Genomic DNA, 14,313 nt, shown 5'->3' on the forward strand with positions numbered 1-14,313 from the left:
TTCCTGGTGACTTTCTTTAGGGAGGTATCATAGAAAACTTAGATCTTGGCAATTTGATTTATAAATTTTCAATTTCCAATGTAGAAATGCCTAGTGCTTCCTTTACTTTCTGAGGTTTGTGACTTCATTTCTAAAATTACGGAGCCAGTTTCAGCTTTTACTCGAGTCAAGTTCAACTAAGAAGCTGAGTTGCAAGTGATAACCTGTGACAGACAAATAGCTTGTGAAGGACCTTGAAAAGAGAACTTGCAAGACCTTGCATGCTAATTCTAGCTTTTATTTACTGAGTGTGTGATCTGCATGAGTCACATGATATTCTGCTTCTATTCATGATGAAAATGAGCTAAAGAATAGATTCTGAACAACAAGTGTATGCTGGTTTGGATCTGAGCTTTTGTGGTAAGTGCATTATGAAAAAGGTAAACTTCCACATCTATTTAAACTGGTAAAGAATTAGAAGAAAAATTCTTTGGATTAGCATGAAATTTTGTAGTAATAACACCAATACAGAGCAAAGCTGATTTGGGGTCACTCCTATACAGTATTTAAAAATGGAATATTAACACTTGTAGAATTAATACCATATCATGTTTGGTGTTTTTAAGCCATAGCTGGAGTTTTGAAAAGCACTCCAAAGTTGGATGCACAGATCTTACAGAAGTTTAATGGGAACGTGTAAAGCTTCGCCTACACAGACACAATCTGAATTACTTTTTGAAGTGGATTGCTTCTAAAATTTGTGGATGGACAGTTATCCAATATGCAGTGAACCAAGAGCTAAAGGCTACTCAAAACAGATGTCTTAGAAAACACTTGGGAGTGAAGCACAAATTCAAATGCTCAAGAGATTTCAGAAAAACTTCAGATTTGCAGTAAAAATCCATAGTTTCCTGTTTATGTATGCTGTGTGATGCATTCTAATTAATATAGCTGCATACTCTATGTTTTTGGCAGAAACCATGTCACTTAATTCATAGAGTGGAGCTGCTCAAAAAGTGAATGGCAGCTCTAATGGAAGAGGGTATGTGTAGGACCTTTAAATATTTTTTGGAAGAGTAGGAAGGTGAGGAAAAAAGTTCTGTTTCAGGGCAAGATGCACATAAACCACTGTAAGAAAGGTCTGGTGCATTCAGTGTACGGTTAATGGTCCCTTTTACACACCAAACGAGAGCGTGAAAAATGTCAATGTTATTAAAGATGGGTCTTTATTTCATACATATGAATGACTTGATGTCATTTCCTAAGCTTTCTTTGGCATCTTGGCTTTGCAATGTAAGTAATGTCTTACAGGTATTTTTTTGAGTTAAATTAATACCAAGGTAATACTCAGACTGTACCTGAAGTCAGTGCTGCTTTGTGCTCATCACGCTGAGGCTAAGGGTCCCCACCCAGATGTTTAAAATGCAAATAGATTATTAGACCAAGAGTAGGAAAGAAAGCTGCTGGTGTGAAGCATCCAGTATCTGTCTTGGACCAGAGTCTCCTCAGCCACTAACTACTTAAACCTCTTCCTTAGAGAAGAGGAAGCCTCACTGCTGTTGGGTCACCTCAGACTGCTGCTTCCCATGCATACTTCATCGCTTTTCAGTCTCATTTTGCTGACCCTGCATGTTTACTTCTCTTAGTAAGTCTTTAAAAATGCTTTAGGTAGAGTGTACTTTTGAAAGCGTTGAAATACTGCTTTTTTTTTTTTTTTTTCCCAGATACAAGACAGTAAAATACTGAAACTCAAAGGGAAGCTTGAGCAGGCATCAAGTTTGGAGGGAGGATTTTTCTTAAGAGATAGGTAGCTGCTTCATTTTCCTAATTTCTTCAAAACTTGAGTGGTTTGTGGAACGTAGTAGAGCAACCGGCAACATGCACTTTGTTTGTATATATCTCTCTGCTTATTTTTTGTAAAACTTTTTATGTTTCACAAGCCAAACAGGGTCTCTGAGTCATGTTTTGGATGACAGTACTCCCAGAAACTGCCAGAGGGTTGTGAGAAACAGCTTTTGATTATTCAGTGGGTGATGTTCCATGTTTCAGAAGCAGAGGCTCAGCCGTCGGTCTGTGTGGTGCAAGGTGGTGTTACAGGCTGGAGGTGTGCTGCCTTTCAGATGAGCAGCAACATCGAGACTTGCATTACTCATCATGCCTTACGTCAAAAAAATGAATAATAATCTCATAGCTGGGCCTGTTTCCACAGACCCTGCCTCGAGTCCTGCAGTTTAGGAAATGCTGCTCACTGAAGTTAAATGCCTACAGTCAGGTAAACACGAGGGCTTTTTTTCAGGGAGGTGATGTCGAGAGCGCAGCGGGTGTGCTGCCTGTGAAGGGCATTCGAAGGCTCCGCAGCAGGTGGAGGCAAAAAAGCTCAGTCTGTTCCTCTTGCTGCCCTCGGGTGTTGACCCATGAGCTGCCCTGGTGCTGCTGGTGGAGGGAATTTGCTTCGGAAGCGCTCGGGCAGACTGAGCAGACTCACTCTTGGGCACACGGTGTGTGTGTGGCCGTTAGTCGTGTTCCAACCGTGCCTTGGTGGTAGGATTTCTTTAGCACTTCATTCAGGTATGGCGATTTCTGCTAAACATTGCAGTGTGGAAGGAGGTAGGAAGATGAGAAATAATTAATTCTGCCATCACTGAGCTCCTTTGAAGAGTTGCACACTCAAACTCTGCTGTCGCTGGAGTTTGTAGTTGCATTCCCTGTTCATTATGGCAAATGCTTTCGCTCATCTGTCTTTTTAAATCAAAAGCACATTTCAGTCTGTGGTTTCTTTTTTAGGTAATAAGATGTGCAGGACTGAGGGGTCATACTGCTTCTGCTAGCCTTCAGTAATATTTTTGAACTCCTTTGGAGTAACCATTTCTGTATAAAGCTAAATAAAAATCAACTACAGTCTTCCCGATGTGTGATAGTTTTCTCATTCTTTTCCTCTGTCATGAATGTGATTCAGTAAACACAAACTTTTTATCAAATTATCAGAGTAGATTACCTGACAGTGTAAAATATGTATTTGGGTACTGCTATTTTTAATCCAATATTCTTCACCTTTTGGCTCACACAATGCTCTATGCTTCTTTAAAAGGGCAGGAAGATAAATTGCTGCCGTGATACTGTTCATCTAAAATTATAAACCTCGACCAAGATTTCCTAAAGTGAGTAATAATTTCTTTGAGCTCAGTTTGAAGTACCATCAAGGAGGCTGATTTTCTGGAAGAGCTCAGTAGCCACCCTCACTGCTGAATCCCTTTAAAGTGGCTACTTTAGATCACTGGTTGCTTTTGAAGATCTAGTTATGTTTAAGTAAAATGGTATCAGTACATTAATTTTAGGTAGTCCCCAGGTGAGTTGTAGGCGTGGTGTGAGATTTTTTTCAACAGTTCTCAGTGTTGGTTTGGTGTTCATCGGTGACGTTAGTAGTGGTCTGAAGCAGGATTTCACTGGGAGTGGAACCAAGTCAGCAATGAAGAAACTTGAACTCTAAAGCACATGCGTGAAAGAAAACAATTTTTGAGTTACCGTGGGGGAGCAATGCTGCTTTCAAGGTATTAAGTTCTTTGAACCACTGTGGTTGGAGAGTGCTGCTAGGTATCTTCTGGGAAGTTGAGAATGCAAAGGATCTCAAAAACAGGTTTTTCCCGTTTAGATTCATGAAAGGCCTGACCATAAAATCATAATATTCATGTTATGTCCTTTAACATCACATGATTGCAAGATAAAATCCTGATGTGTTCCAGCTTTTTCACTGCTTTCATACATAAACACACATAAGTCTCCAAATAGCTGCAGTATAGCACATTAAGATCCTTTTTGCTTTCTGCCGCTCCCCCATCTTTTGTACACAGAGGCAGGACTCTTCCACAGAAAAGAGAGACATCCTCCTCAACAACATTCTATACACAAACCTTTTTGTCCTGATAAATACTTTGTTTCACTCTTAAAAAAAAAAAAAAAATGCATTCATGTAATTGGTTGGTGTTTTTCCAAGTCCTTGCTTTGTGTACTTTGCCATTAAGAGATATGCTAGTGCAAGAGAGCACAAGCCAGTTGGAAGTAACTGTTAGTACTTCGAACTAGTAAGTTTGAAGGTTAGCGATGCCATGGTTTAGTTCTCACTGAGAGCAGAAAGCCCAGAAATCTCATTTATCCATGCCCTGAACCCCTCTTGCTTGTCTTCTGGCCTGTAAAATTGCCTAGCCTAATTCTGCAAAGCCAAGAATTTAGGCTTATACACACCTCTTTATCTTTTTTTTCCCCAGGCAGTCAATTATTTGAGAAGGCAGTCTGTGTCAGCTTAGACATTGTTTTGTTTAAGAGTTGGAAACATTTTTGATAGACTATGTCCCTGACATGTCTATTGTTAGGAGATGTGTTGGAGTGTGCATGTGTGTCTGAAATTTTGGACCATATGCTTTTTTTTTTTTTAGATCAGGAGTGTAGAAGTATAAACCCTGCAAGAAAAACGCACTTTGAGGTAAAAATGTAAACCCAAATTACCTGAGTGTTTTCTCACATACTGCAGTGACTTTGCTCTGTATTTCACTGGTGTCACCAGCAGCCACATCGGATCACTCCAGCCTACATTCCCACAAGGAACATGGCTTATTTTTCTGGGATGTTTCTAGTGAACTAAAGTAGCAACTTGGAAGAATGTTAATTGCACAAGTGTGGTAGAAGACAAGGTAATTTGCATTAAAAATACCAAATGTATTTTGAGAATGTCTGAGGGAAGGGTGTATGCCAGGATCTGGCGTTTTTTCTAGCTGCCTAGTTTGTGTGTGCTGCTCATTTCAAGGCTCAGTGGCCTAGGAAGGTAAATGGAGGCTGGAATTTAGTTTAGACAAATAAGGTGAAACTGAAGTATTCAGGAGACAATTTAACCTGGGGAGTAGTAATCAGTGTCATAGGGGAACCTGTGCCTTTGTTCCTGCCTCTGCTTTGACTGCAGATTTTCTGGGCAACCTTGGCAAATCACTTCCCTTCTGACTCAGTTCTGCATCTGAAAAATGGGGATTATGGTACTGACTCATACTGCAAAACACTTTTAAGATCCAAGGATGGAAGACTGTAAGGCCTGGGAGTTCGTGTATTTTTGTTGTAGTGAGTGTCACCAAATGTAGTGGTTTGTCTCTCTCCTTATTTATGGTGTGCATTCAGTTAAGAGAGAGATTTAGGCCATGTCTATGTGTGGAAAAGTAGCATCATTTAACTTTTGGTTTAGCTTTAATTTTTGCTATAGCTAGTACACTTGCCAAAACTGTTTATCCTGATTTAAAAATCCTAGTTGACAGAGAAAACTTAAGTGTAGATGAGTCCCTCCCACTACCTAACATTTGATTTCTTTACCCTTTTCTTGCAAGTATAGTATGTTTTCTGATGCTATTCCTTTTTTCTCCTTTTTACTTTTTTCCTTTTTCTTTCCCCTTTTTCCACCTGGTTTTTTTTCTTTTCTCCCCCTTTTTTCACTTTTTTCCTCCCCCCCTTTTTTTCTTTTTTCCTTCCTTTTTTCTCTCCCCTTTTTTTGTCTTTTTTTTTTTTTTTTTCCCCCTTTTTCCAGCTAGGGCTGTTCCTAGACAATGGACTTGTCAGAGGTGGATGTAGCAGGGGTGTGCTGTCTGCCCACTGCTGTTGTGTTGGGGCTGTTCACTGTGCGCAGTGGTGGGATGGAGCTGGGGTACAGCCCCTGAGCCCCTTCCCAATAAAGCCCTTACTGCTCGGCTGCATCAGCTCAGGGCCTCTGAGAATTGCTTTTCTTCTGCCTGTCTCCAGTTACCCCAGCGCGGGTGATGGTGAAAGCAGGTGCAAAGTGACAGTGCTAAAAATAACGTTCTCAATAGCTGTTCCTACACGAGATGGGGGGATTTCAGCTCCCTTCCCCCTCTTGAGATTCGTTTGCCTTGCAAACCCAGGGAGTTCCTCCTAAAACATCCAGACTTCCCTGTCTTTTTTTTAATCAGGTTCTTTAAAAACAAAGAGTTATCAATCCACTTCAGTTTAATATGGTGCAGAGGAGGGCACCCACTTCCCGACTGCTTTGGTGGAGCGAACACGGCTCTGTCGGGGCTTTATCGCGGGGTTTCAGTGCACGGCTAATTGAGAGCAGAATGGAGAGCCAGCAGCAAGAACTCCATTAAGAACTCAATTTCAGTTTCTATCTAGAAAAACAATCCCTTTTTATCTTGTGCCTCTAATCCTCAACTTCCGAATAATAAGCCAATGATCTATTAGCTTTAAAACTAGATGAAATTACAGGCTGAAAGATCCTTCAGCGTATTGTTTCTGGGGGAGGATGAGGGGTGTCTGAAAACACAGGTCAGGTTTTCTCAAATACTATTTCTTTGGATTTGAGGCTTTCCCCCCCCCCCCCCCCCAGGTTTCCCACAGAATCTAGGCATTGGCTTGTTGCATGCAACAACACACAGATGTTATTGTTTATAGGACTTTTACAAGTCATAACTAATTTTTTGACATTAAGCATTACTTAAATGGAAATGTTCTAAATGAAACTAAAATTTCTCTTTTCTAGTTATAGTAAAGAACTGAAGCCAAACAAACTCAACTGATTTTGAATATTCTGCTGTTTCCCTTGGTAACAGTCCTTATATGGGACAAGAAAATCTGGCTTTTGTTGACTTCATTACCACTTTCTGATTCTTGCACACTAGATGAATCCTTCAGTATTAAATTCACAAAGGCTGGAGAGTATGATTTACATTTAACAATAACAAAACTTTGGCAGGCGATTTTAACCACAAATTTTAATTTGGAAATGAATTGCTTGCTTTTCAAAATTTCTGTGGTTTTGTTTTTCTGTTGTAATGGAAAAAATTGCACTTCGTTACAGTGCAGTTACATAGTCTTGCACTTCTTTATGTCTAACTTGCAGTTACATAGTTTTGCACTACGAAATTTGTATGTAAGGACAAGCTGAAATCTCCTTTGAAGGTTGTATATTGGACTCTGAATATAACCTGGAGAAAAACCTAATTTTTAACTTTCCTGAGGGATGTTGTTGTGTAATAAAATAATATTTCAAAAGATGTTCCCTTGGAAGATCATAAGTAGTTGGTTTTGGTTAGACTTTTGAAGAATTTGTACATACAAGGTAGGTATCTAATTACTGCAGGTATGGGGGGTGCACAGGTGTGAGGGGGAGCAGACATGCATCTGCATGCACCAAGTATGTGCAAGATAGCAAAAGATGCTGAATTTAAAAACAAGTGGGAATTTTTATTTTAATCTTTTAGTGTCAGGAAGTTTAGCTTGGGTAACATTTGAACTGAGATTGTAGATTTAGAATGGGGCATGAGCCTTTCTGCTTCCCTTGCTCTGAATCATGTTTTCAGGCTTTCTTCCCAAAATCACAGTACAACAGAGACGTAATACTGTAAGTTAAAATCTCTGATTTTCACTTTCATGTGGGGATTTTTGGAATTAGTTTAAAATTTGAAGTGAAATAATGTGTCATCTACAATAAAGGCACTGTAATTTCATCTACAATAAATGCTCGGGGTAGCATCCTGTATGTGTCATGTTGAAGTCTGTCAGTGCTGTAGCAGTGAAAGTGTACTGCAGGCTTTGACCTTCGAAAAACGACTAGGTGTGGTATTATGTAAAGTAAAATTCCTTTTCCATAAATAGGTATTTTAAAACCTGATATGGACTGTCCTGAGAAAATAGACCGTGACTCTTTTAGCCGTTCTTGACATGACTGTGGATTTGTCTGTCTGTCCCAGCTGGAGGGGCTGGGTCATTAGGTGGGAGGCTGGATGCTGCTTCCAGTGACATTGTTTCCCATTTAAATAAACTAAGAGGTTAAGTTCAGCACAAGGCAAAACCCCCTCTTGCCTTCCGAAGCGGCTCGCTCCTTGCAGCGCGGGTGGAGTGTAGGTTTTTTTTCCTCATCGCTTACTAGAGCTCCTGTAGTGCCCTAAAGCATCTCTCTGCTTTATTTCCCCTGATACCCTGATGCATGTGTATGAGTTTCTTCTGCCTCTCTGTACAGTTACAGACTCCGCATGGCCTCTAGATGTCCCTCCGCCTCTTCGCATAACTCCAGCACCAGGCAGTGCAAGAAACCCAGCTGCGCCGCGTCCCACTTCTTCAAGGAATAGACTCTTCTTGGTGTCCGACCAAACCAGGTACAGCGATGCAGGATGCACAGAGCTTGCCTGTCTTGGGTTTCTGTGGGCAAGGAGTACAAAGCTTTTTAAAGATAATATCTGAGCCTCAGAAAACCCACAGAGTCATTGCTCTTGTTGTAACTGGTCACTGATAAGAGAGCCGGCATGGAGGGGGAGAACTGTGTCAGAATAGGGCCTCTCGGTTAAGCCAAGCTCAAGGGACAAGGTCCTCCCTAGTGATGTGTACTTACATACTCTGGATCAAATGGATCTGTTAAGCCAGAGTCTGCTCTTTAGCCTCTTGGAAGGTGTAAGGGGAGTTTTCTTTCATATATGAGCTTTTAAAACCTGAAGTGTTGCTCTTCTGCCTCCTGTGGGGAGCTTGAAAATGGTGGTAACTTTTGTAAGGATAGGGTTCGTCCCCATCTTGGAAGGAGTGCTATTTGTATCTGATCATAGTTGTGGGCAAAGCGCTTTGAGATCTTTTAGGCTGAATGGGTAAATGCTGAACAAATATTAACTCTGACCAAAAGAAATACAGCTGGGAATGTGTATTGTGGCTGGCTTCTTTGGTTGAACGCCAGAAGCTCAAAGACTGTATTACAGTGCAAACTGCAGTGCCACGATAACATACAAAAACATTAGTTGAGGTTGTGGTGAGAGAAACTAGTGTAGTGAGGCTATATGGGCTTGGACAAATTAATGGCTTGGCCCGGTGTTATTTGTGAAGCTGATTTCCTGTTGGTTGACTTTAAACAAGACGCTGTCTCCTGCTCCTTGATTTGCCCGCCTGTGACATAAACACCTCCTTTATACTGATGTAGCAGCTAAGGAACATTATACTTGCATGTGTAAAGCTAAAGGTGAGAAAGAGTGCCAGCAAAATCAAGGTGCTGCAGCCTGATTTTTTTTTCTTTGTTAAATACATTTAAAAAAATATCACATGGTGAAAAAATTCTGTAAAATTCTGAAGTTTACTACCTCTTAAATAATGGAAGTGGTTGCTAATGAAACGTTAACATCCCTCACTGAGGCACAGACCATTTAGTTGTGGGAAACCCAAGCAGAAGTTAAATCGTGGGTATCTCTCCTGCACAGCTCTCACTGAATGACTTTTCCTGCTTCCAGCTCGGCATAACGGGGCAGTTACTCTGACTACTTAATTTTAAAGCTGATTCTGATTAAATGCAACTCTCTGTGTTTTCAGGTACTAGGAACTGTTGACTGGAAAAGGTGAGGTGAAGTAATCCTCAAGCATTATCCTCTCCTGCTTTTTCTCAGATGAGGTGAGACCGGTTCCTCAGTAGGTAACAGGGACAGCGGTTTCTTCTGCCGGAAGCAGTGGCGCACCTCTGTTATATTGTCCTTCCTTCCAGAGGGAGAGGGAGAGAGCGCAGAGCAGGGCTCCTGCCTTCTCCAGAGAGGGATGAACTGTGGATGCTGGTGAGAGGGTGATCTCGGGGTCCCCTGCCGCGCGGAGTCCATGCATCAGCAGCCAGTGGAATAGCATGGAGAAATGTTCAGACATTTTCAGGCAGATTAACTGTGTTCAGAGGGTTGATGGGTCTGGATGAGTCTCCTCTTTCTGGTAGAACACAGAGGGGTTTAACATACTATGCAATTGAATTCTGAAAAGACTGTTACATCATTTTAGTTCCTACTTTACATCCTAACGGGTAAAGAACTGGGCATCCTGCAAAAATCCACTGAAGGGAGCGGTAGGTTTTGCTGAGGTTTCCACACCTGAAGTCTGTGGGTACCCCAGTCTCTTGACTTTGTACCATTAGCTTTAACGGGCACGATGCCATTGCGTTTGCGGTGCATCAGGACCCACGTTTATTTGGAAGGCCACCTGCTGAGTGATCGCTGTGAAATCCACCGGTAGCCCAGTTTCATTAAGGGACAAGCATCCATTTCTCCAAAGCTGCCATTACATTTGTTGCCAGCCTGGTACTCTTGTTATGGTCGGGATTGATTGATTTAGTGTGAGAGTGTCAAACACGCGTGTTGCTGTGCAGTATCAAGCAACATTTTTCCTTAAATACGGAGCTTGTGTTTGTGCCCCTCGATATAAGACGTTTAGTTTTGGTGGTCCTGTAGGAAGGGCATCCATGAAGGTAGCTGGCAGCCAGCAGAGACAAGCTGCAGAAACATACAGGTCAGTTGGTAAAACGCAGTGCAAAAAGGTCTCTTACCTCTTGCTCCAAAACAGTGACAATCACATGCAGGTGTATCATCTGGCAGGGGTGTTTCTCTGGGCCCTGCGGAGTTCACCTCCAAGATGAAGGGTTCCTTCTGTCAAGACAAGTTTTTACAGGATCCCTGCTAATGTAGTGTCTGGGTTTGAGATTTTTCAAGGAGGCCAAGGGTGTTGATTGCCCTATTTCCCCCTTATTTCAGTCCATTTATTGTCTTTGCACTCCACACGGATAAGCACAGATCTGTGTATGCACATGTTAAGAAGAAACAAGTGCCCAGTTGATACTCCTTCCCACCACCCTGAAAAAGTCAAAAGAAGGATCAATTTTATATATATCTTCATATATATATATGACATATATTAATATATATGTATGAAATTGCTGAAAACTTTTATAGTTTTGATGAAAATCAGATTGTTCAAAATGAATACAAAAGCTTTAAATAAGAAACATTGGTTTTGTTCACCGTAAAAATGTGTTAGCTACATGTTGTTAGAGTTGGAAAGAAAAGGTCTTCAGACCTCGTGTTATCTAGCTCCAGATTTTTTGGATGAACCCCTGTGGAGGCTTTCTAAGTGCAATTGTGGTTTGGGGGAAGGCTGAGATGCTGAGAACTAGATGAGCCATAAAAAGCTACATCCCTCCCATGTTGGAAGTGATGCTTCCAGTTCAAGACTGTGAGACCGTTCTGATGCAGGCTCTGTGGGGAGAGCTTCTGCCATTGCTGGCTGCTCTGCCGCTTTCCTAGAGTGGAGAGGCTCTAGGATTTGTCCCCTCTTGAGCTTTTTGCTAGCAATAATTTCCTCTTGAAATGTGTGATGTACTAATTCCAAACAAAGGCTGAAGTTTTTCACAGCAGCCTTGGAAGACTGAGATTCTCATTATTCATTAAAACTAGTCGGAAGTGAGTATCCAAATCTGCTAGGCAGCTAGGTAAATCTTGGTCAAAGCACAGAAATTAAGTTTCCTGGCCTTACGTATATCTCAAAGAAGCTGGCGTGCACATGCAGCTCTCTAATCAGTTTGGCTCACTTTAGTTTCGCACGTTATCTTTCTTTTATTTTTCTCTCCACATTTTCTCCTTCCTCTCATCATCTAGTATTAGTATGGTAAACCCTGTTCGTTCAAACAGGAATTGTCTTCCTGTGTGTCTGGACAGCATCTAAATCATTTGAAAAATGAATATACAGTGCTAATAAAACCCAGCTCCAATGTACTCTGTCTTAAAGCACCAGTATGATATACCCTTGATTTTCCCAGTGCAGCTTTTTGAGGCATTTTGTCGAAGATCACACTTACTGTATAAATTTTCACTGGTCACTTGAGGATTGTTGCTGAGGAAGAGCTTTCTTGCCATTTGCAGCCCAAACCCTGCTTTAAACAATCAGTTCTTCTGAGACCCACTCAGCTTCCAGCAACAGTAAGTTAAATTAAATACAGAGTTTCTGGCACGGATGCTGCTGAATTTAGTGCCTTTAAGGCATACCAATGAGGCTATTAGAGGTCACTTTTGTGCAATTTATTTTTGCTGCTTTTTTAAGAGTGGTATTAACTATTATAACGGACAAACTCAAGGAGAGAAGTGTGTAAATTGTGATATATGAACGTTTTTCCCAGAGAAATTCTGGTTTATCACACAAGCCTGTAAATATGTATTTACAATTTTAAAAGCACGTCTTTATGTCCCTGGATGTAAATGCTCCGTTTTTAAAGTTTTATAACATGTGTTACTCAACCAAGAGACCACAGTACACAGCTTTATATTGTACTGGTCTATTTGAAGGACCCATTACAGTCTAAGCTGTGGCAGAAAAATATCCACACCGCCAACAAGAAATAACCCGTGGTTGAACACCAGACTTTTCATCATTTTCCCTCAGAAAACAAACGCAGGTTTTTTGGGAGGGTGGGGGAGTTGATTTTTCTTGCAGAAAAAAGAAGCAAAATGGTGTCATTCTCTGGAACGATGAGGATATTTTATTCACAGTAAATTCAGGAAAGTATGCCATTTTTTTTTTTTTCCCAAGGCAGAATTTCACAGTTTTGCAGCAAATTTTTAACCTCCCCCGTGCCTGCTGATGAAACGTGAAATTTTGCCCTTGACTAATATCACAAGTTCTTGTGAAAATTCAAGGAGAGGGTGGGGAAAAAGCTCAGGTTTTGCATGTAGGAATTTGCAAGGCTGACACTGGTAGCTCTGCAGTGCTCTCATGACAGTGCTGGTACTGAGAAGTTTATTAAAAATAAACTCTGTGGAGATGTGGTATTACCTGGATGGTGCTTGGGTTCTGATAATTGCTCTGCAAGACTGAAAGCTCTGTTGTCTGTCTGCCATGTAAAGAAAAAGAACAACAATAAATTAATGTGACAAACCGCATCATGGAAATAATATTATTTCAGCAGAAGTCTTCAAAGTGGAGATCTAATGCATTCTACCTCTGAAATGGCTGAAGGGTTTGGGGTTTGCCCAGTGGGTGTGGCAGGAGAGGAGGGAGGAGATCAGAGAATCACAGAACAGTTTGGGTTGGAAGGGACCTTAAAGATCATCCAGTCCCACCCCCCTGCCACAGCCCAGGTTGCCCAAAGCCCCGTCCAACCTGTTCTTGACCCCTTCCAGGGAGGGGGCAGCCACAGCTGCTCTGGGCAGCCTGTGCCAGAGTCTCGCCACCCTCACAGGGAAGCATTTCTTCCTTCTATCTACTCTAAATCTCCCCTCTGTCAGTTTAAAACCATTGCCCCTCGTCCTATCCCTACACCCCTCATCCAGAGTCCCTCCCCCCTTTCCTGCAGCCCCTTTCAGCCCTGGGAGGCCGCTCTAAGGTCTCCCCAGAGCCTTCTCTTCTCCAGCTGAACCCCCCAACTCTCTCAGCCTGTCCTCACAGGGGGTGCTCCAGCCCCCCGAGCATCTCCGTGGCCTCCTCTGGCCCCGCTCGAGCAGGTCCGTGTCCTTCTGCTGTTGGTGCCCCCAGAGCTGGACCCAGCACTGCAGGGGGGTCTCCTGAGAGCGGAGCAGAGGGGGAGAATCCCCCCCTCGCCCTGCTGCCCACCCTGCTCTGGGTGCAGCCCAGCACACGGGTGGCATGAGGTAGAAATGTCACCTTAGACTCTCAAGCTTCATGCATGTGAACAGTAATCACTGCAGACTGAGGACTCCTGGCAGCTTCAGGCTCAGGGTCTACAAGCTGGGAGAAGCAGCACACAAGCCCTGTGTAGTTTGGACTCTCCATTCAAAGCCAAAGCTCTTGTTGAAGTGTTGCAGCGTTGCGGAAGCAACACAATACAATGAACTTCAAGGGTTGCTGTCCTCTATCAGAAGGTGAAAATTTGAGCAGGGCATAAAGTGGGAGGATTTTTTGCTTTCTAGAAATGGTCCCCGTTTCATTCATCTCTGCTAGAGGATATGCTCCATCACAACACCTTGAGGGGGCAATTTTATACCTTGTCCAGGGCCATGGGACTTACCACTTTTGTAGGGCAATTGCTGAGGGTCAGTGGGCAGCCATTCATCACTAGTGCATTAATTCAGCCACATTCTTTAAAAACAATAGCAGATACAACAAACAGGTTTGGGAACAGCTGAAGTGTAGGTATTCATTTCATGTAGGCTATAAATGGCTCTTTCACCCCAGAAAATCTGAAGATTCCTTATGCATTATAAATCTGACCTGTTAGTAAAAAAGTCAGTTGTCACCATTGCACATCGCTGCCTTGCCTGCAGCAGCCGAAACACCGAGCCAACCTCCTCTTGCAGTGTTGCAGCCTGCCTGATTTTTATGAAATGGCATTCAGTTTCAGTTAAGTTTTGAGTGATCAGATTTTGCTGAACTATTATTCTCTCCCTGCATGAGAATATCCTGAAATATTCTCTAACTGAACAGCAGCATACTTCCATTCATCTGCCTGAGCTGTGACCTGAAGCAGCACTAATTGTTCCTTTTCATAAGAGCTGTGGCTTTTTTGGGAGAAGACTACCTTCAGGAACAGGTAAGGAGGAAAACCTTCTCATA

General features: G+C 42.2%; 1 protein-coding gene across 3 annotated transcripts in view; it reads left to right on the plus strand.

Moving 5' to 3' along the window:
• The window catches only part of PRDM2 (PR/SET domain 2), a 74,688-nt gene extending 62,018 nt beyond the window's left edge, over positions 1-12,670 (plus strand). For all 3 annotated transcript variants that reach the window (XM_074924856.1, XM_074924858.1, XM_074924859.1), the window contains 2 exons: positions 7,988-8,123; positions 9,313-12,670. In XM_074924856.1, coding sequence (XP_074780957.1) covers positions 7,988-8,096 — 109 coding nt within the window. In that variant the 3' untranslated portion in view covers positions 8,097-8,123; positions 9,313-12,670. The remainder of the gene's footprint in view (positions 1-7,987; positions 8,124-9,312) is intronic.
• The last annotated feature ends 1,643 nt before the right edge of the window (positions 12,671-14,313 follow it).

The sequence above is a fragment of the Athene noctua genome, chromosome 22, assembly GCF_965140245.1.
Source record: "Athene noctua chromosome 22, bAthNoc1.hap1.1, whole genome shotgun sequence".
Classification (NCBI taxonomy): domain Eukaryota; kingdom Metazoa; phylum Chordata; class Aves; order Strigiformes; family Strigidae; genus Athene; species Athene noctua.